At 42.5% G+C, this 21,203-nt stretch overlaps 1 protein-coding gene across 11 annotated transcripts; it reads right to left on the bottom strand.

The window, feature by feature from the left end:
• Positions 1–6,082: 6,082 nt before the first annotated feature.
• Positions 6,083–18,743, bottom strand: LOC108941122 (tropomyosin alpha-4 chain-like). 11 transcript variants are annotated; one of them, XM_018763674.2, is made up of 9 exons: positions 18,360–18,731; positions 17,818–17,943; positions 13,351–13,484; positions 12,591–12,708; positions 11,415–11,485; positions 11,128–11,203; positions 9,951–10,013; positions 9,780–9,849; positions 6,083–6,309 (listed from the first exon to the last, which is right to left on the bottom strand). In XM_018763674.2, the coding sequence occupies exons 1-9, from the start codon at positions 18,471–18,473 to the stop codon at positions 6,227–6,229; spliced, it is 855 nt and encodes a 284-aa protein (XP_018619190.1). In that variant the 5' UTR covers positions 18,474–18,731; the 3' UTR covers positions 6,083–6,226. The 11 variants fall into 11 exon arrangements, with proteins under 11 accessions (XP_018619190.1, XP_018619189.1, XP_018619192.1 ...); XM_018763673.1 differs by lacking the exon at positions 11,128–11,203 and adding an exon at positions 10,537–10,612 and having other exon boundaries at positions 18,360–18,721; XM_029256073.1 differs by lacking the exons at positions 6,083–6,309; positions 11,128–11,203 and adding exons at positions 6,316–6,972; positions 10,537–10,612 and having other exon boundaries at positions 18,360–18,733.
• Between the last annotated feature and the right edge of the window lie 2,460 nt (positions 18,744–21,203).

Below are 21,203 nucleotides of genomic sequence, written 5' to 3' on the forward strand. Positions count from 1 at the left end.
TGCCGTCAATAAACGTGCAGCAATATACGCGATTTAAAATGCTTTGGTGCAAAAAAGAATTGTTCAAGCAACAAAATATCCATCTGAATTTTTATAGCACACAGTAATATCACCAGTCGAATAGGGACAGCTAGTAGTATAGCGGTTATGGTTTCTGCCTTTAAGTTTAAGTTAAGTTTCAAGTTTATTGTCATAGGTACAAGTACCGTGTACAAGTATAATGAAATTCTTCTTGAATGCTTCTCCACAAGGGGGTGTGGTGGCGCAGTGGGTTGGACTGCAGTCCTGCTCTCCGGTGGGTCTGGGGTTCTAGTCCCGCTTGGGGTGCCTTGTGACGGACTGGCGTCCCGTCCTGGGTGTGTCCCCTTCCCCCTCTGGCCTTACGCCCTGTGTTGCCGGGTAGGCTCCGGTTCCCCGTGACCCCGTACGGGACAAGCGGTTCTGAAAATGTGTGTGTGTGTGTGTGTGTGCTTCTCCACAGACTATGAAGAAAAACAACAGAAATACTGCACAAAACAAAACAGTAACAATGACAATGAGTAATGCTAATAACAAGGACAATAAATAACGGTAACAATAGTAACAATAAATAACAGTAACAGTAATAACAATAAATAACAGTAGTCAGCCAGAGGTCACAGGTTTGAGTCCCACCTCTGGCTGTTGTACCCTTAAGGAAGGTATTTCCCATAAAAATTGCTCAAGTAAGGGAGGGGTGGTAAAAAAAGAGAAAAAAAACCACCCAGCTGTATAAATGGGTAAATACAATAACACTGTAAGATGCCTTGTGAAAAAGCATCCCATAAATGTCAGTAACATGAGAAGAAAGAAAATCTGGCATTCCTTCACAGCTTTAGCTCCAGTAAAATATTAAATGCGTTAACAATGAAACTTGAGGCCGATACGCAAACAAGCACCGCGAAAGAAAGCTCGGCACAGAAAATGCTTTTCCGTAAATGATGTTTGTGGAGAGAGTGGTCAAGTCAGAGGCAGGCTCGCATCCAAAAGGACACGTCCAGATCCCATTTCTTGGCTGGGAGCTCGATGCCAGATTCGGCCAGGGACTAACTGGGCCTCACTAATCAGTGACGACGTGACGCGCGGTCGCGGTGCGCCACTCGAGGACGCACGGCCGCACCCGACACACACAAACGCCACGCGCGCAGCGAAGAGGTCAAACTCGCAATGTTGACGCCGCGATTCAGATGAGCCGATTCCCCCTTCGGGAGCCAGGTGCTCAGTGACGGATCTGCTAGCGTGGGAGGCGTCACGCACGGCAGGCCAGATGACCCGGATGCTTCGGGGAGCAGCCGTACACCGCCATACTGATGCTGCCCTGGTAATCAGGTGTGCCCACCATACATAGCCAACTGCCTTCACTTTCGAAATTAGACAACCAGAAGGATAATTTCCTCGGTGAAAATATGTTTCTTCAAAACATCTCAGCGAGCTGTAAAAACTGGCGAGGGGAGGGTAGCCCTTTGACTATTACGTGTGAATACTGGCAGCACATGCAGGTGGGATTTACCCTGCTGAAGAGTCATTGTTCGTATGAAAACTCAGATGTTCTCCGCAGAAGAGCCCACCCTGCAATGTCACCTTGCAATTCCACCAGCGGCCCTTGTTTCATGACACCAGAACACCCGGGAAAATGATAAATCTTAATGGGGCAGAAATACTAATTAAAATCAATATCGGGCCGCGACCAAAGTGAAACTACCCATTACAGCGAACAGAGATTTGGACAAAGAGGAGGACTGGATTCTACTACAACATTGTGACCACAAGATGGTGTCTTGAGTCCCTCCACCCTTACCGACCTAGGTACAGAACCATTATTTAATGTTTTATTCCACTTTTAAATGATTCAAGCCAGCAGTTGTCCATCTTGGTCCGGGTGGACTGCTGCGTTTTCTGCTTTTTGCTCACATTCAGGAGCTCGCTCACTCCACCAAGGGCTGGAAATCCCTAAACTGGCAGCTATACATTCAGAGACATTAAAACATGCCATCCAGCTTCTTCAGGTGCTGTTTTACAAAGACGACGTATGCAGAGGTCCAGGGGTCAGAATAACTCCATCTTTAGCGAGGGCCACGAGATCAAACCAGCTTCACATTTTCATTATGCTGGAGAGGGCTGGGACAGGGTCCGCTGGGAGCTACGAGGAGAACAACAGAGCGAAAGTGCTTTTGTTCCATCCTCCTAACCGAGCTGCCCCAGGGACTGAGTCGTATTAAATCATGTTATTTGTAGTCTAAGCACACACATAAGGGTGGGCTCAAGGCTGCTGGTGGAGGGGGGTGACATTGAGAGCATCCCATTCTGCACCGCGTAATACATTTCGCTATTGCAAGTGGTCGGTACTTAACACAAAGCAATTTGTTAATAGTCATTTCATTCTAAGCACTAATTAAAAGAATTAATAAAATAAATTACTTTTATTTATCAAATAAACTCAACCAAAGGAAATTAATCAGCATTACAAAATATCCCTTGGTCTCAGATGACAAAGCCTCACGATAGCTTTGTGTATCACAACTTTTTCCAAACTAGTTTCATCTCCCCGCAACCCAAAACTTGACCAAATGTAGAGACAAAAATGAAAATATGAAATCATAGCACGAAAACAGCAGCTCTAAACAAAAGTGACATTCAAGGAGATGCATTTAGTCTCAGGTACATGACATTGAATGCTTTACAGGCACTTTGTATTTCTGCTGAAATCAGACATCCTCCACTTGGACTGCGCAGGCTCAGAACCGAGCGTAAAGCGGGATTCGGAGGTAAAGCGGGGACTCCCCAATGCTGGCCGTTGGCTTCATGCTGACGCTGGCCGTCAAGACATTTTGTTTGCTGGATAGCCAGTTATGCTGTAGTATTTAATCTTGGTCCTCATCATGGAGATTGGCACTAGTTTTCATCCAATTCTGGAAGAGTGGCCTGGCCCAGCTGTGACCCTGCCATTCTTAATATCAATAAAAGCAAGGAAGAGGTGAAGGGCTGCACTCTCTGCGCTTGTAAATCAAAGAGGACGAGCAGAGACACCGACACCCTGCGTCTACTTCCCTGTATGAGTGTCCGGTGAAGCAGAAGCCTCTCTAAAACACGAACGGCTGCATAGCGAAAAGAACTAATTCCCCATTAAGAGTCACGGTCCACGATGGCAGGGAACCGTCAGCACATCCACGTGGGTCTCGAAACGAACCCTCGGCGCTTTCAAGTTCTCAGCTAAATTGTTTGAGCAGCGCCACCTGGTGGTGTAATGCCCATCTCCTCACAAGTACCCCATTTTTACTGCGGCACCAGTTTTTTGATTCCTTGATGACATCCACTGGTCTGCTTAATGAGGACGATCAGCCTTCCTGTTTAAATGCATCTGAAGCTATTAGTGGTTCTCGTCTTACTAGACACTTGTCTGTACAAGATCACACTTAAGGCAGATGCCCTTCAGGATCACCTGAGAAAATAAGAGCTGAGCTGGTAAGTGTGTTAACTTTATTAAATGTGCTATTTGTAAGCACTGATTTGAGCAGGTGTGAAAAGTAACTGCAATAACCTCTATGAAATATTAGTAAGAGGAGCCTTCGCCAACTGTGCAGGCATCCCAGGCTAAAGCTTTGTTGCAGTGCTGCAGAAGGACACAGAAAACATTATGTGCGTGTGCCAGTATTTACAACTTCTCTTCTCCTCCTTACTATGTGTGGAAAATACCTATTTGCACACCACATTGCTTTAAATAAGGGTATTTGAAGCAGCGTCCTGAAGCGTACCGAAAATAACCTTAAAAAGTTAAGGTGTCCTCTAGGGGCCTCCAGGGAGATATCGTGGGTTGGAACCACCATCCCAAATATAACGATGGGTTGGAAACAACTTGCCTGAGAACGCCTGTACTAGGTTTGGATTGATATTGTGTTAAACACCTACTTTGCAGGGGAGATGAGAGTGACATTCCGATATTTACAGTAACCAGAATGACAAAGTACACGTTCCGGATGACGCTGATATGTTTATGCTTCCACTACCCGTATCCAACGTCAACACCTTAGAAAGAATCGGGAAGGGCACGGGTCCGTTAGCACTTTGGCCCAACTAGACTCGAAAGCAGAAGGCGAACATAAACAAGTGCTCCAGTTCCAAAACCACAAGAATCTCACCTTTGCCTGCTTCACATTGATGGACTAATTAATAACACTGTCAATATCAATAGTGTTTAGGGAGCGTAAATATGATTGACGTATTCGCTTCTGTATGTTGCTTCTGATTAGCGCATGCCGTCGTTTCACTTCTCTAAAAGAGTGCCTCCAGCTCCAGCTCGTTCTTACCTGTTCACTTTTAATACTTTCCATTTACATTTATTCATTTAGCAAAGCGACGCACATCTCATAGAAAATACAACGCGTGCATTACATTAGCAGCTCTGTAGTATTTTTTTGTATGTTGCAGCAGAAATCTGACACCAGCACTAATGCTGAAGTGCATCTGATCATTGCCACACTCAAAATTGTCTCAATAGTTTAGAATGCTGAATACTTAAATGTCCAGAACGGAACTTTTTCCCAGCATAAGGAGTACGCCGCTTTCTGTGTAACAGTGACACACCGCAGGAACAGGGGTCTGTTTGCTGTACACAAACAGGTAACTCACCTGGCATCACAAGATGAGCTGCAGCATTAGGATGATGTGCTCCAGTACATGGTAGAAGCAGGATTGAGTGCTTATTTAATACTCCACACATTAAATGCAGTAAGCATCATTAGTGATTAGTATTGGTAGTTGCACACTTCCTACAGTTTGTAGTGAGTGATGAATGAAAAGCAAATGATTTTGTTTGAGAGGGCAATACAATTCCTGGCAAACAAGTTTGGTGACACAAAGTAAAATTTTGCCTTTGAAAAATGTCAGCTTTCAGGACAGCATTGAACACCACCAAAAAGGAAGCGAGTAATGTTACAGGAATAAAAAAAAAAAAAAAAAAAAAATAGGACAAAGACATATTTGTTGCTAAAGGAAAAAAGGTGAGAAAATTAAATCGGAAGCTAATTAATAACACTGCACTTAAAAATCTCAAAACTGTGGTTTTTATTTATATTGTTTGTACATTCAAAAAGTGGCATATATTTAAAACAAAAATTGTACAGAAATGAGGCAGAACCAAATTTGATAATCCTTAACAAAATGGGAAATTAAATTAAAGAGGGCAGAAAGAAAGGAAAAAGTGTTAAGACAATGTCACTAAACTTTTTGGTGTGAATTTTAGGTTCTTAAGGTAAAATAAATATACACTAGAGTGCAGATAAATCCTTTTTTTTTTTAATGGGTAAATATTGGCACAAAAAGACTTCTGAAATAAGTGCAACACAAAGAAAATGACCTTTGGCCTGCGTGTCTGCAAGATGTCAGAGCTTCAAAACACTCACTTTTTGTTCTTACAGTAGCATGTGCATGCATGTGAAGAGGGCTGTTTGACTCAATGTACATTATTCCTTAGAATAAAAGTACAAAAGTGGAAAAAATAAACTTGCTTCTAAGGGAGCTGCTGAAGTCAATGAATTAATACTAAACCAGTGTGCAGTAGAGAAAGCAGGTCCTGAAGCACTATGAACTGCAAAATGCCACAGGCTCCATCTGCAGAAGGAGACAAGTTGCTTCTGGGCCAGTGATCACCCAGGTTTCCCCACATTTGGTGCTTACAGCTTTCAAACATAAATGGACGTATTTAAAGCATGGTCACATAATGCAGCATTTTGTCTATATTTTGACCAGTTTCCTTTTAAAGCAACAACTGGCAGACTAACAAGAGCACAGATAAAGGATTTAATCTGCAATTAAGAATTCCATCACAATTTTTGAAGACTGGGGGCTACAGATCGACTAATGTACAACATAAAACCTGAGTGAAACAGGCCTCTTTATTAGGTATTGCGGGGAAAAAGGTCCTTGGTAACAAATGGAGCAAGTTACTTTAGTTGATAATGCACAATAAAATGCACTAAAGGTTAGAAGATGGGAGTTTGGCTGAATGCTGGTGTTGATTATGTTCAGCCTGTCAAGAAAAAGCTGTTTCTTCCCTCACGCTTCTTCCTTTGGTGGTTCATTGCAAGTCGCATGGTGCAAATCTGAAACTTTATTTTGTACTGACCATGGAGGGGTGGGCAAGGTGGGTGAGAGAGGGCTCAGGACAAGCAAGGCGCAAGCATTAAAAATAGATGGGGCGTAAACTGGGCTTTCACATGTTATTTAATTCCATTAGAGTCTGATCCAGCATCTGGTGCATTTCGAGGTTCTCTTCTTTAGCTTGCGAGAGTTTCTCTGTGAGAACACCAAACGGGAGACATTAAAACCACAATGCACCATCAGCAACACAACCAGTGGCATATAGCACCAAGCTCCATTCTGATTACATCCAAGTACAGAGCATTCCTACTGTAATAGTCTTCAAAAACTACTCAGGCACAATGGTACAGTCACCAGACATGTGAATGGGAGCTGATAAACAGGTGACTTTTTATCTGGATATACATGCACCATGAATGGAGCACAGCAAGAATGTTCACTTTTAATTACACAGTTAATAAGCAGAGCCACAAACCATGAGTACACACATCAACTTCTACTGCGCAACAGCATTCATATTTGGGGCATGCAACCATTCGATAAAAATGCATGGATCGTGCTGTATTGCATAATGTATTCTGATTACCGGAAGCCATTTCCAGAAATATGCAAGATAATCCCTGAATTGCATGGAGTTGTTTGGTACCCCTCACTACCCGAGACTGTATGACACTATATTAACCTATGCCATCAGCTTCTTTCGCACAGTTTTTACCAAAACAGGGAAGCACAAAGAAAATGCAAGAAGATTAAGTTCACTAAGTCAAAACATCCAGATGTATCTCTAATCCTCATTCAAGGCCAGTCTTAGTTCATTAGAAAGAATCCGATTTTTCTCAAGTTGCTGGTAGAGGTGGTCTGGAGAGCCAGAAAGCAGTGTAAGGAAAGATAGAGAGAAAAGAGAGACATCAGACCAGTTTTACAGACAGAAAGGCACACAATATGCAGCAAAAGTGTATATTATGGAACTTTGGGGGGGGTTCCAATATTTTTGCAGGCATCACCCATGACAACTCTTATTGCTGAACAAATTACAACATGGTGAGAAGGTTCACAGTTCTGCCTTAAAATAAGTTCTTTTTGACTGGCATCAGCTACAACAGTTTTTTTTTTTTTTTTTTTCTCCACAAAATTGACACACCTAGAACTCACTTCAGCTGGTCTTGTGTTTCTCTTAACCTTTTCAGGTCAAGTAGAACAGTTGCAAACAGCGTGAAGTCAACAACAGAATCTCTATGTGAATACAGAAAAGATTCCTTGAAGCAGAAATGCATTCCTTAGTTTAACACATTAAGGGTTGGGGTAGAAGTAAATTACTTATTAAGCTCTTGAAAGATTCTCCTAAAAGATATCTTCAAACCTATGTAACTATGCTTTTATTAAATGTACTTCAAATGAGAAAATATTACAGTACTACAAAAAGGTGTACTCAGTGGGTACTGTGTGCATGTGTATTTTTGTATTAAAAGCCAATTTAAGGCTGAAACGGCAGCAGTGAGAAAAAGCTTTTGAAATGCCAAGAATATACTGCAGCTAAAGGAACTTAAAGGCTAGTGTTGAGAAGTAAAACTAAACAGAAATAAAAATGGAAAAAGTGAGGACATTTCAGAAGACAGAACTTTGTGACAGAAAATCTCAGCAGGACACCTGTTTTAAAGTTATTCTACAGAGAAGCTCCTTTTATTAACGTCACTCAAAAAGTTATACAGAGAAAATTTAAAACAGACATACAGCTTAAACAGACAGAAAGAAGAATACTTTCCATAAAATGTTAAATTGTTCAGTAGAGGAGAATAGATTAACGGAAAAGATGGCTCTAGAATAACGGGCTGAAGAAGGTTAAGTGAAAACAGGAGTGGGTAGTTGGGTACCACATGCTGCTACCTAGTCGAGAAGCACAGACTGACACAAAGAAAGACAAAAACAGAGGAAAGGGCGTGATGTGCCAAGTGATGCGGACTTGCAGCGACATTCAGGAAATCAAGCCTGGCGTCTCTCAATGGCCACATCTTTGATGCTACTGTACTACAGAGCCGCTGCAGAGCTACACCTCTATGTACCTATCCTGTGCCTAACTGTTTCCATAAATTAAGAAATACCACAATGTACAGAGTCTAAAGACAGCACTTTCAATAACAATAATGGTGCAAAACATTGTTCTTGTAATGGGCAAACGCTAAAATGAAATCAATTTAATGGTGACATCAGATATAACCACTATTAGGAGAAAACAGAAGCACGTTAATTAGTATAATCGGGAGGTTATGCCAACCGTTAACCACATAAATGAGAAAACACCACATAAGACATTAGTAAGACTTACCAAAGTGTCCCTCTATTTAAGGAGTGATCAAGTAACAAAGCTTTTGAGAGGTGAATTAAGAAAGAATGAATTTAAGGCACCTATTAAAAAGATTAATACTCATACCAGATTAAACTCAGACTACCCACTTTCAGTTAGAAACAAACATAGGATCTTTTTTACTTTAATAGCTAAATCTTGCCAATTTAACTGACATTTGTAACTGCATTGTGTCAAAAAGGAAGCAGCCATCACTGAGTCAGTGAGTGAGTGATGCTCCAAATAGACCCTGTGGCAAATGCCTGAAGTACCCACTTCCTCCTGACCTTGGTGATTGGCAAACTAACATAAAACCGGGGTCAAGCAGCAGTCAGAAATGTAATTAGTATGCTTCAAGGCCATCTTCTACTATACGAAGACAACATGTGATAATAGATTAAGGTGCAGAGATGGAGCTGGGTAAATAATGGAAGGGCAGCAAAATATTACAGCAGAAAAATGGAACAGGATGATGGGTCTCAGAAAAAAATGAGGTACAGGGTAGAGGTGTGCTGCAGTAGGGGTTAAGGCATAAACACATTCCACAGATTCCACACATTCCACAAATCACACTGAGGTCATGTCACTGAGGGCATGGTCCAGCTCCTCGCTGACAGTCCTGTACTTCACTTTCTGGGCATACAACTCCTCTATTGTGGGTTTGGGCGTAGGAAAGGCCAGAGGGGTGGATGAGAGATGGAGGACAGCAATGGTCATGGTACAGAGTATAGTGCATCCATTCCACCAGTGACAGGTCATGATGCGAGGAGGGACAGAAGACCAGAAATCAAGGAGTGAGAAAGTGGAAAAATGACACAGAAACATTCAGCAGGGAACACAAAGAGCTGAAAGCAGGAGAGTACCATAACTGAAATCATGCCGAATTTCCTGGTTAGCCTAGGAATGATAGCTATTCAAATACTGAAAATTCATCATTTATGCCTGCGGTCAATAATAATAACCACTTGAAGCTAATGCCTAAGCAATCGGAAACATACAATCAGCTCCAGGCGAACCATTATACACAAAAATTTGGTGCGCAATAACTAGCTATAATCCCAGTGAGAAGTGTGAATTTTCATTTGCTACAAAATACAAGTCATCAGTGTTCCTCTCAGAAAGATAAAATCCTAAATAGTGAAATACAGGAAATGTGAGACAAACTGCCATTAGGACACAAACACAATATGAAAGCCCAAAAACAAAGGAATCTACTAAATGTAACAGTATGCAGCAGTAATTCTGGGATGAAGCACATATTCTGGATGGGGTTCATAACAATCTATGTCTACTTCATTCCTATCAAAGTGAAAGGTGACCATACCTTCAAGGTCGTCAATTGTTTTCTCAAGCTTGGCAACTGATCTCTCTGCAAACTCAGCACGGGTCTCAGCCTGGGGATGAAATTCACAGTGTTGCGCAACCCACACATAAAGCCCCAACAAAAAAGCCAACACACTATACAAGGTTGGTACAGTTAGCACTGCAAACTTGCCTCCTTCAGTTTATCAGCGAGCACCTTGATCTCCTCCTCATACTTGTCCTCTTGCTGTGAGTACTGTGGGAAGAGAGCAGGTACCTTTATTTGTCTACTGCACTCTTTAAAGACCATGGGAATCTCATCAACATTTTTTATTGGACCAATACTTCAAACGAGAAGCACATTTCCTCTGGACCATGTCTAACTTGATCAACACGGCAATGGTGATTATAATCAATGGTAACTACTCACCTAACAGTGTACACAGCCAAAAGTTAGACATATTTCACTCCTTAACACTAGTGAAGAAAGATTAAAAGGCAATAGAAAATGGTTTTTTTTTTTTTTTTTTTCCTGCTTGGGGTGCCTTGCGACGGACTGGCGTCCCGTCCTGGGTGTGTCCCCTCCCCCTCTGGCCTTACGCCCTGTGTTACCGGGTAGGCTCCGGTTCCCCGTGACCTCGTATGAGACAAGCGGTTCTGAAAATGTGTGTGTGTGTGTGTGTGTGTGTGTGTGTACTAAAGACTTCATCCATCAGCCATCATTTTTTCAGATGGCCAAAAGTTGGCTTCAGTGGGCCTCAAACTGGAGACAGACCTACCTTGTCAGTTTGGGCCTCCAATGACTTCAGGTTGTTCGTCACAGTTTTCAACTCTTCCTCAAGTTGAACACATTTGCTGGCGTTTTATGTATAATTTCAGAGGAAAGGACAGGGGAGAAGGGGAGGGCAAATGGGCAGAAAGGGTAAGGATTTAGAAAGACAGCACACAGATTAAGGGAGCAACCGACTGAAGGCACAAAATGAAGCAAACACAAAATCCAGGAACACGAGGTGGGCCAGGAAGTCCTAACAAAGCAGGAACGAGATACAGCAGCCCTGCCTGAAGTACTGGAGATACATGATTTCAGGTGCTTTAGTAGATTCATTTAACATTCATTTAAGATTCATTTAATTAATCAACTACCATGAGTCACTCAGTTCCTACTGGGTTAGAGCAAGTCTTGGACACACGGGGGGGGATACTTATATACAGAAGAATGCAAAAGATGTCAACACTGAAACAGGGCTTCAGGATCAAGGAGAGAGCAAGCAAGCAAGCGGTGAGGGTTAATAATGCAAAGTGTATGAACCTGAAAGCCGACGGTCTGTGTTAGTCTCAAAAGTTACGACGTTAAGTGTTACTCATAGTACCTTTGCCTTTGCAGCAAGTAATGATTTTAAGGTATGGTCCTTAATTCTTAGCTCCTCCTCGGCCTTCCGTGCTCGTCTGTTAGCGAGTGTGACAAATGCAGCATCATTCAGAAACGTGCCAATCGTGTCAGCCAAATCTCCATGCAGTGTCTGGAGACAAGTGGCAACTTATTGACCTCGCATGTTTCAGGCATTGAGGTATCAGGCCCTTGCGTAGGCTGAGTACAAAAGGCATGCGTGTTACTGTGAATTGTCAGCATTCATGCAGCGCAGAGTGAACCTCGTACTTTTCTGCAACCTCAGCACGCTCTTCTGAGCGCTCCATATCGCCTTCGATGATAACCAGCTTGCGGGCCACCTGCAAACACCACAGAGTCACACATTAGTGTTTTGCCTGCAACTGACAGGTTGCCAGCTGTCAGCGCTAGTCTGGGACTATATTACTGACGAGGTATTTAGCAACAACTTAACTGTTTCAGTATATGTACTATACATATTATCTATCAACAGGGTTGGTGATTTTTATTTTTTTTAAATCTTTTAATTTTACACATAACTGAATATTTAACAGAAATGTTAGCAAAATATGTGTTTTCTTCCTGAAAATATTTAAAATGTTTAAAAGTGATGTCACTGATGCAGACATTCTCTTCAAGGTCCCAAATAAGAACATTGAGCCAGGTGAGCTATAAGTATCCCATACTTTCAGTAAAACCGTCGGTGTCTATGAATGAAGGACTATAAACATCATCATTACTGAAAAGTTGTGGTGTAATTTAAATTTTTGACATGGTTTTTAATGTGTTATAAGCTGTTTAAAGCTGACTTGCATATTAAACACTGTGGCTTCATTATCCTAGAGTCCTTGTCGTTATTCATATAATTCGTTCATTGTATTCATTTATGTATTTTGTGCTGATAGTTTCTTGCAATTTAAAGCTGTTTTCAAGTGCTTCTAACTATGTTAGCAGACAAACCTTCCAAGATCTGCTGAAAAATAAATGTAGGGGGGGGGGGGGGGGGGTATAAGGGCGGTAAACTTGATTTAAATCAATGTTTAAGGAAAAAAATGATTTAAATTGGTACAACTTCAATCTGCCAACCCTGTCTATCAGTGTTTTTGCAAGCTTATACAGTGATGGACAGGCAGCTAACAAAGTGTTATGTAAAGTGTCCACCACCCCACCTGCCCAACAATATTCAAAGTTCACAGCCATGCTAGGAAATATTCCTGCAGCAGACTTAGCCTGCACACAGACAAACTAAAATTTTGATACATATGAATACATAAATAACATAAATAAAAGAAAATACATATATACAAACAAGATGTGTGCAAATGTCGGTACTAAATTCTGTACTTGTCTCACAACACAACCCAACCACACTTTAACCACACAGCTGACCACACTTTTCAAGCTCCTCCTGCATGGCCACCAAAGAGTGGCAGCTGTAAAACCTGCCTCTTCATATTTGCGGTCGGCCTCTTCCGCAATGTTTTTGGCTTCCTTCAGCTGCACTTCCTGCAGCTCCATTTTCTCCTCATCCTTGGTGGCCTTGTTCTCGATTACCTTCATACCCCTATAGGTGGGACATGTATGATTTGTATGACTCATAATGTCTAATCAATAGCTTAAAACTCAAAGCGAAAAAAAAAAAAAAAAGACTTCAAGTGAATTCACTGGGCTAAGAAAAAAAGCTGTGATAGGAAACAGTTGCTTCGAATAACTGAAATTATAAACATTTCTCTGTGTGACAAAACAGATCTGACACAGCATCAGTCTCTGTTCACACGTCAGGGGCAGCCAAACAGAGCAACTGTTTATGGAAGAGAGTGATTCAGGTGAAATAATGCTGTGTTTGTACTGCTTTTTCTGTTTTTTTCAGAATCGTGTTTTTCTTCAAAACAATACTTTATTGTTCGTTATAATAAAGGCATCATTTGTACTACAGAGTGAAATTTGACCCTTACTTTCTACTGAAATGTCAAAAAAAGTTGTATTTGTGTCTGAAATTAAAGGCTACTTGACACATGTGAATTATTATTTCTAGGAAACACTAAATTAAAGAACAACTTTTTGTTCTTATTTCCCCATCATAGGTGAAAACTAACCTTAGACTGCATCCTGTACTTCTCTAACTGTATGCCATGCAAACAGTAGGAGTGGGTGATCACAGAGCCTCATGCTCCAGCCCCCCCTCTCAAAATCCCCGATCTCTCACCTCTCGCTCTCATCAGCTGCCTTCTCAGCCTCCTCCAGCTTCTGCAGCGCCGTCGCCAGCCTTTCCTGGGCTCGGTCCAGCTCCTCCTCAACCAGCTGGATGCGACGGTTCAGACCGGCCACATCTCCCTCGGCCTGGTGTACAACAAAATGCCAGTCAAGCCGGTGAGGGACATATTTACTCTTGTGTGTATAACTGACACCGCATGCACAACTCACACAGCATGCAAAACATCAGCGTATGTAACACATAACAACCCGAGGCTCTAAATTTTCATGTTTTGTTGCAGCAATTTCTTTGCATATCGATTAGTGTAAGAATGATTTGTACTGGCATCCCATCTTGGGTGTGTCCCCCTCCCCCTTTGGCCTTGCGCCCTGTGTTGCCGGGTAGGCTCTGGCTCACTGTGACGCCCACACGGGATAAGCGGTTGTTGACATTGGTTGTTTGGTTGATTTGTATTGGTTTACACTTGGAAAAAAAAAACAGCGTACAGTATGAAAACAGTCAGTCTTGGTTTCCGGATGATATTGGTCTACATTAACTGAATAGGAAATCAAGATTATGCACAACTGAGGCTATTTGATGTCTTTGATGATAGCCACATCTTAAAAGAAATATGCATGTTAGACATGGTAAAACCCTTGCAGGCCAACCTGTGAACCTGAGCTTATACGTGCTGCTGAGGGCAAAGCAAACTGAGCAATTTTGCCAAAATGTTTGTGGGAAAAGAACAACGAAGAAAAATTCACATCAATTCAATTTCAAAATCGGCCTCATATTTTTCCCCACAAACCACAAATAAGACAAACCATATTACTTCCTTAGCAGAGATGTTGACACATAGTTCCGTAAAAAAGTGAAGGATACACTCGCATTTCCCTTTTCACTAACTGCTGCTGCTTGATCTGAGGCTTGGCTGGGTTTCCCCATTCAGAGCGGAGTAGACTGTCTCACCAAACTACTGTTGTCCTTATAAGGTAAAAAAAAAGCTTAAACTATTTGCAGTAAAAAACACAGACTTGCTCTGACTTTTTACACAGGAAACCTTAAGTGAGAGCCAACACACTTCAACACATTTTTTTTTTTGTCCCAAATTCACTTCTCCATGAAACGTGAAATACAAAGCACGGATGAAAGCACGCATTGCAACTGTTTGCAGAACAAAATGAATCTAGGCCTAATGCACTAAACACTGCTGCCATACCGTTTCACTTTCATTTCTTATTTTAAAAAATGCAAAAAAAAAAAAAAACCACAGTGGTACAGTTTTGAGACCCAGTTTGTTTGCCTGGTTTAGTAATTCAGCATATGAACTTTCCACATAGGCTGTTTGTTGTGGATTCGGGACAAACATTAACTATGATGAGTGTCCTCAAATTATTCAGCAAAATGTACTTTCATAACTCAGAGCAACTCATCTAATCATATCATAACTGAAAATGCAGATCAGATGTGGAAATCAGCTGGGCTAAAAAAAAAAACAACCCTTAACTGTGTTAAGATTAGTTAGAGATATTTAAATGGTAGACAGCTAAAGACAAATACATTAACCGTGCTCCTAAAAAAACAACATGCCATTCAGTTTCATTGTTGCATGTTTATGTTATTCCACTGCTTTCGATGATGCAATGCATTCTATGCCATACTTCAGCAATGACTCCATACATGGTTTGTAAATTTTAATTTTACTCAATATATTTTCATAGCAGGATAGTACATCCGCAAAGCCAACAACTATAACAAAACCTTAATTTTACTGTTGCTTTCAGATATTAGAATTTTTTATATTTACCTTCGAAACGCCACATTTATGGCTTACTCGCAGTCTAAAATTTAGAGAACATAACCTGATGCTCCGCACCTGTAAACCTCTGTAATGAAGCAAGCCTGTGCAACACGAAGAGGCCAAAACGGTCAACAACACGACCTCAGACACTTTGTCAGCTTAAGCAGAAGCAGGCGGTGGAGCGATCACTTGCGTTGCAATCGGGCTCCTGGTTCAAACCTTGCACATCATGCTGTGGTGCCCCTGATCAGGGTAATTACCTTAGAATACCCTACTGTTTAAACTGGTAAACCACTGTAAAGCTGACTACCTAATAGCATAAATTATATCTTGGAACAAAAATTTCAGCTAAATGAAGCATACTGCTTAACCTGTCACTTAACATTGTCTGTCATCCTGTGTGTTGTATACAATGTGACACATTGTTTTTTTTTAAAAAAAATAAAATAAAATTTAAAAAAAAAAACAGAGCAAGGAGGAGGTCTCCTGCCATCAGCCGATCAGGTCTGCCTGCCCCTTTGGACTCCTGACATCATCATCATCATCACCTCACAGAGGGTAAGGAGTGTAAGATGAGAGCCTGGTTTCTAGGCCTGGCGCACAGACAGACAGAGTTGACCCCCTCGCGCAGCACCATCCATCATGTCGTCCTCCTGTCACGTCACGTGCAGCGGGGCTCGCGCCGACGACGCTGCTGGTGCTTACTGATTCCCTCGCTCTCCTCTCCACCTCCAGCTCCCGCTGCAACCTCTCCGCCCTGCCCTCCGCACTGTCCGCCTGCTCCTGCAGCGACTTGATCTTCCTCTTCACCGCTTCCAGCGACGTCAGCCCTGCCATCGCGTTTCACTGCAGTCCGACGCGGTCGCCAGGCGAGTTCTGCGCGCTTTTCTTTTACTGTGGCACAGGCGAGCAGTTCCGCCCCGTTGCGCTCTGCACCGGTGTGAGAACCCGCAGGAACTGCACGCAGCCCGGAAGTGCCGCGCTCGGAGTTTAGGCCTCTGACCATAACAGGAAGTAGAGGGGACCGTGCCGCGGGCAGCCAATCAGGGGCCAAAAACCGGGCCAGGAGTTCGAAGACACGCCCATCCACCCAGCTATGTTGTGACGGTAGAAAAAAGAAGGTCGAGACGAAATGATGATGTATACCGTTTGTTCCCAACTGTTGTTAAACTGCTGTAAAGAAACGGTGTGCCTAAACTTGCTTTACTAATGTAAGCGCCAACTAGATTGGATAAATATATTCTTAAGTATTGTGTCTGTGTGAAAATAATTTCCGTTTCTGAGACTTCATCATCCAAATTCGATCGATGGACATCATAACTGCATGATGATTTCACATTAATTATCTAGCAGTATTACGTACAAAAATGTTACACGACTGTGGTGAGCACAGAAATTAAGTGATTTAAATGTGACATTTGACGGCAAAAACAAAAAGACATTGGACGTGCGGTAATGAATGAATACTGTATACAGTATATTCACTGTATATAAACCTAAACTCTGTAGCAACGTACAGTGTAGTTACCATCTCTGACCTGCAGGTGGCGCCACACGAGTACAACATTCTGTAGGCACAATTACCGCACGTACAGTTAACTAAACATTGTGTTTATTCCCATCTTACAAATGAGGGTTTCGCATTTTCAGTAGATTGTAAGATATCATCCGAGAGTCACTTTTGTTCTAAAGAACTGGGCATTAAGTCTCAGTTTCATATAGGATTGTATAATATGTAAGTTAGTTTTTACACGACGTTGCGTTGGTCAAGGAATTTTAACAGCTTTCCTTTTACTGGGTTTTTACGCTGTATAAAATCTCCACTCATTCTATAAAACCAGTACATAGTACATTTTTGGGGCTAGGAATCTGTACAAGGAAGGAACCAGGCAACGACACCGTTAAAACGGAGCTCACTCCATTCAAGTTCACGAAAAGCGCTTTTATTTTAATTGGTTTTCACATTCGAGTGACATTCTGTATTACTAACATTCATTTCACGGAATCCTTTGCCGAAGGATTTGTGATTTCAGTGACAGATCGTCAACTTTACAGTCAGTGATTTTTCCCGTTTTATAGAGTACGGTATTTTACTGTATTCATCCAGGGTAATTTGATGGATGATTATACTGCAGGAGGATAGTGGGATTCGAGCACAGACCCTTGAGACTGCAAAACGACCCTTCTGAACGATTCTACACCACTCTATTTTATCTGCCATGTATGTCTGCTGTCTCTGCCCCCCTAGTTCTGGTTAAAAACAAGATTTAGAAATATGGACACAGACGTATTATTTAAACAGTCGTTACAGTAGATAACTTATAACCGCGATCACCGCTGGAAGCAGCCGCCTTCGGAAACGTCATGATTTTGACGTATATTTACACACCAGCAGCCGGGTTGAAATCTCCACTTTAGCGCTGCTTACACTGACACGTCACCTTTGGACCACGTCTACTCTCCCCCTGCCCTGCACACCAAATAAATGATCCCAATCCAACCGATCTGCAGAAACTTCTACTAGGAATCGGGAAGCAGGGGCGCGCGAACGCGGAAGGCGGAGACGGGCACGCGCGCCGAGGCGCGAGGAGCTCGGATCCCGGATCCCGGCCCGGGAGAGCGAGGCGGGCGCGCTACGCCGAGCGAGCCTCTCCGGGGTGGACGCGCGTTGCCGTTACCTTGGTGGCGACCTCCTCGGCGTTGAGCAGCTTCTCCTCGGCGGTCTGGAAGTCCTCGAGCGCCTTGTCCCTCTCGTCCTCGGCGATGCGCAGCTTCTTCTCCAGCTGACTCACCTCATCCTCGAGCTGCGGGGGCACACGCACATGATGATGGTGATGATCACCAGAGCTCTTCACACCGCACGCACACCGACTCCGCACTTTCGTCGCACTTCCCTCATTTCAAACTTTTACACTATGCTCTCAGATGTTGCCATTTTCATACACTTAATCTCAACTGAAACGTACATATGATATGTGACATGATCATGTCTCCTTTTAAACGCTGAGCATTCAAATTATTACGAGGACAACATAACATAGTTGGCACCCAGTCCTCTGGCTTCCTCAGTGTAAGTTTATTCTCCTTACTGTGCATTCGATTCCATAGCATGGCTATAAATCCACACGGAGGGGCTGATCCACTACATCTGGTCTGCACTGAGCTTCTCCATCCCATCTCCATCCACACCACCATCCCTGGCCCTGTTAATGATGCACACCTCCTTGCACCGATCCTCTGCTGCTTTCTTCTCCACCTCGGCCTGCTCCGCTCGGTCCAGGGCATTCTCCTTGTCCAGTTTCAGCATCTGCATCTTCTTCTTGATGGCATCCATGGCTGTTGGTTCTCGGTGTGCCTGTTCTCGAAAAGAAACTTCAGCTGATTTCCTTGGTCCGGCGCGGGCTGCTTTGGGTGGTGCCTTCTGAAGTGGACCCGAAGCCGATGTGCGATCTCTCTGCTCCCTGTTCCCAAATATGTGCCTGGAGCAGAGCGCATTCCTCCACACTTCCCATACTTTTATGGAAAGGGCTCCCGCTGGCTCCCAGCCACTGTGGGACCTTCTATACAGGATCTGTGGAGCGATTCGCTGTTTCCCACACGTTTCACTGCTCATATGACTATATATGGGATCTGATGGGCAAAAAGACAACCCCCACAAAGAAAAGGTCCTCATGGCCAACTTCATACAAGGTTTTGCAGACCGAGAGCCGTAAGGAGACGGTAAATGTTTTACCCGAGTTTCCTCCCCCACAGGTTTCCTCGAAGTTTTCATGCTATGTAATTTTTAAGATTGTGACTTTTATGTTCGGTACAGAAGTTAAGTAACAGAAATAAAGATGAAATGCTAACATCTTAAAAGACATAAGGTGCTCATGTCTTCATGGTGGATGTTATGCAGCTTGTCCGGTGTCTCTTAGTTTGAGCGTGAGACAATCTCTTTAGCATTTAATGAGTTTACAGTGATGGCATGTGTAATCGCTCACAAATACTCTCAAAGGTCTTAATCACTGTCAACAAGCCCTGTGCAGCTTCTGTCTCCAAGTGTTTGCAATTTCCAGTGACATTAAGGAAAGTGGAAATTTTCTCAAATAACAGCCTCCTCTTCTTTTCTCTGGATTCACAGCTCCGTGTGTCCCAGTGTATCCTCCTGTATTCGGTTCTGATGACCGCTGTTCTGGTCAACACAGTCCTTGAGCAGGCTGTTTGTTATGGAAAAGTGTCCATGTGTTAAAAGTGGTAAAAGTCAAAGCTCTCGACAGCCACTTTCTGCGTAAGATTCACCCAAGGAAACTATAAGGTATGTCTTCATGTCACATTAAATCAAAGTCAACCTTATTGTCATTCCCACGATGTGTTTAGGACATACGGAGGAGCCAAACAGCATTTCTTCTGGACCACGGTGTGAACACGGAGGACAACGTGTCCTGTTACCACTACAGAAATGTACAATAACAAATTGCAGAATTAAAAACACTCTGGCACGAAGTGCAGTGAAATCTTCAGCGATATGAAATGTAGAAAGTCGGGAACACGGAGCACCCAGAAGGAGACACAGAGGACAGTACAGACTCTCCGTCGATCAGTTTTTTGATCTTGAACATTTGGGGTTTCCTGTGTTTACAGAAAGTTTTACTGGCCCTTCAGGGTTATACTGGGAGGAGCCCAGACTTCCTTGCCAGCTTGGTTATTCAAGCTCACAAGGTCTTCAGCTAACTTTGAATAGAATACTCCCAGGATTAACAGTTTTCCTTAAACTGCTCAAGGAGTCTTTGAGATCCATTATAAGTCTGCATAATATTTACATTGGTTTATTATGCTCTTTGTCCTTAACTACATCATTCTGTCAAAAGAGTATAATTGTACACTCTGTGTGTGTGTAGATATGCTATTCTATTTTTATGGGTTACAGCTAACATAGCCATGAAGTCAACTAGACTAGTCATACAGTTTACTGATATTCAGATTCATAAACGGAGAGTATTTGGGGAGGGGAATATTAGTAAAGTTTAAAACCGTGACTCTAATAGACATTTTGATTCCTCTTTGGAAGAGAATAGAAATTCCTTGCAGCTGTTTAATACTAAATATCCTGCTTTTGAGTGACAGTCCAAAAAGATAATGATGAATAATCTAATGTCCAGGACTGAAAAAAAATTAAAGCAATAATCAGAACACTACTTTGGAAGGCTCTATATCTTCACTGATTGACCTTGACACTGGGAGCTGTAACTGTGACTCCCACAGCAGCATTCTGGGCATCGGAAAGCACAATTCCCACCATATTCGTTTATAATTATTCAACGCAGCTGTTGGCTATATCATTATAGTGAGCATTCAGCATTTAGGACAGAACATTCTGCAGAAGCACGCACTATCTATACGGTCGCTAAGAGTCAACCCTGACTTGACGGCACTTAACAACAAGAAACATCGAGAGTCTAGCTTCACCAAAACTGGTTTAGCAGTAATGCACCAGTCAGAGTTCTAAACTAGCATTCATTTCAAAAAAGCTCAGCAAACGCTGTTTGAAGAGGCATGTTTCGGCCGACGGTGAGAACAGCTGCCAATAATAAGACACCTGTATGTACTGTAGATGGTTGGCAGGTGAAACCAGTTTCAAGGAGAGGAAGCACGCTCATGGTAATGCTTTAGGATACTGTACAAGCATTAGTCACATTCATTATGGTATCTCTTTTTATTTGTTGAGCCAATCCCCTCACTGAGATCCTTCCTTTTGTGTTGTTCCACAAACCAGCAAAATTATCCAAGAACGGCCGAGATCTCAGCGACACACCTACAGACGGCACGAAATACCTTCTCAGTACACTAACTATTTGGCTGGAGTGCAAAACATCACATAATTGATGGTACACAATTGCTGTGCTTGTGAACTTATTGTCCACATTTCAAGAAGGTTCATTTTGTTTTACCTATAATAAATAATGTCGTGCAGCACTCACATTCTTACTGCTACCATAACATGCCTGTGGTTTTATTCTAAACCTCTGGAGCCAATTTAGGATCATTTTCTACTGCCACAAACATCTCAACACATGTCCGTAAT

This window comes from Scleropages formosus, chromosome 11 (assembly GCF_900964775.1).
Source record: "Scleropages formosus chromosome 11, fSclFor1.1, whole genome shotgun sequence".
Taxonomy (NCBI): Eukaryota; Metazoa; Chordata; class Actinopteri; order Osteoglossiformes; family Osteoglossidae; genus Scleropages; species Scleropages formosus.

Coding starts and splice junctions, on each gene's coding strand:
- LOC108941122 (XM_018763674.2), bottom strand. CDS start 18,473: ATGGATGCCATCAAGAAGAAGATGCAGATGCTGAAACTGGACAAGGAG. Junction 17,944..18,359: donor CAGAGGATCGGTGCAAGGAG/GTGTGCATCATT, acceptor GTGCCCCCGCAG/CTCGAGGATGAGGTGAGTCA. Junction 11,204..11,414: donor CGTGCTGAGGTTGCAGAAAA/GTACGAGGTTCA, acceptor ACTCGCTAACAG/ACGAGCACGGAAGGCCGAGG.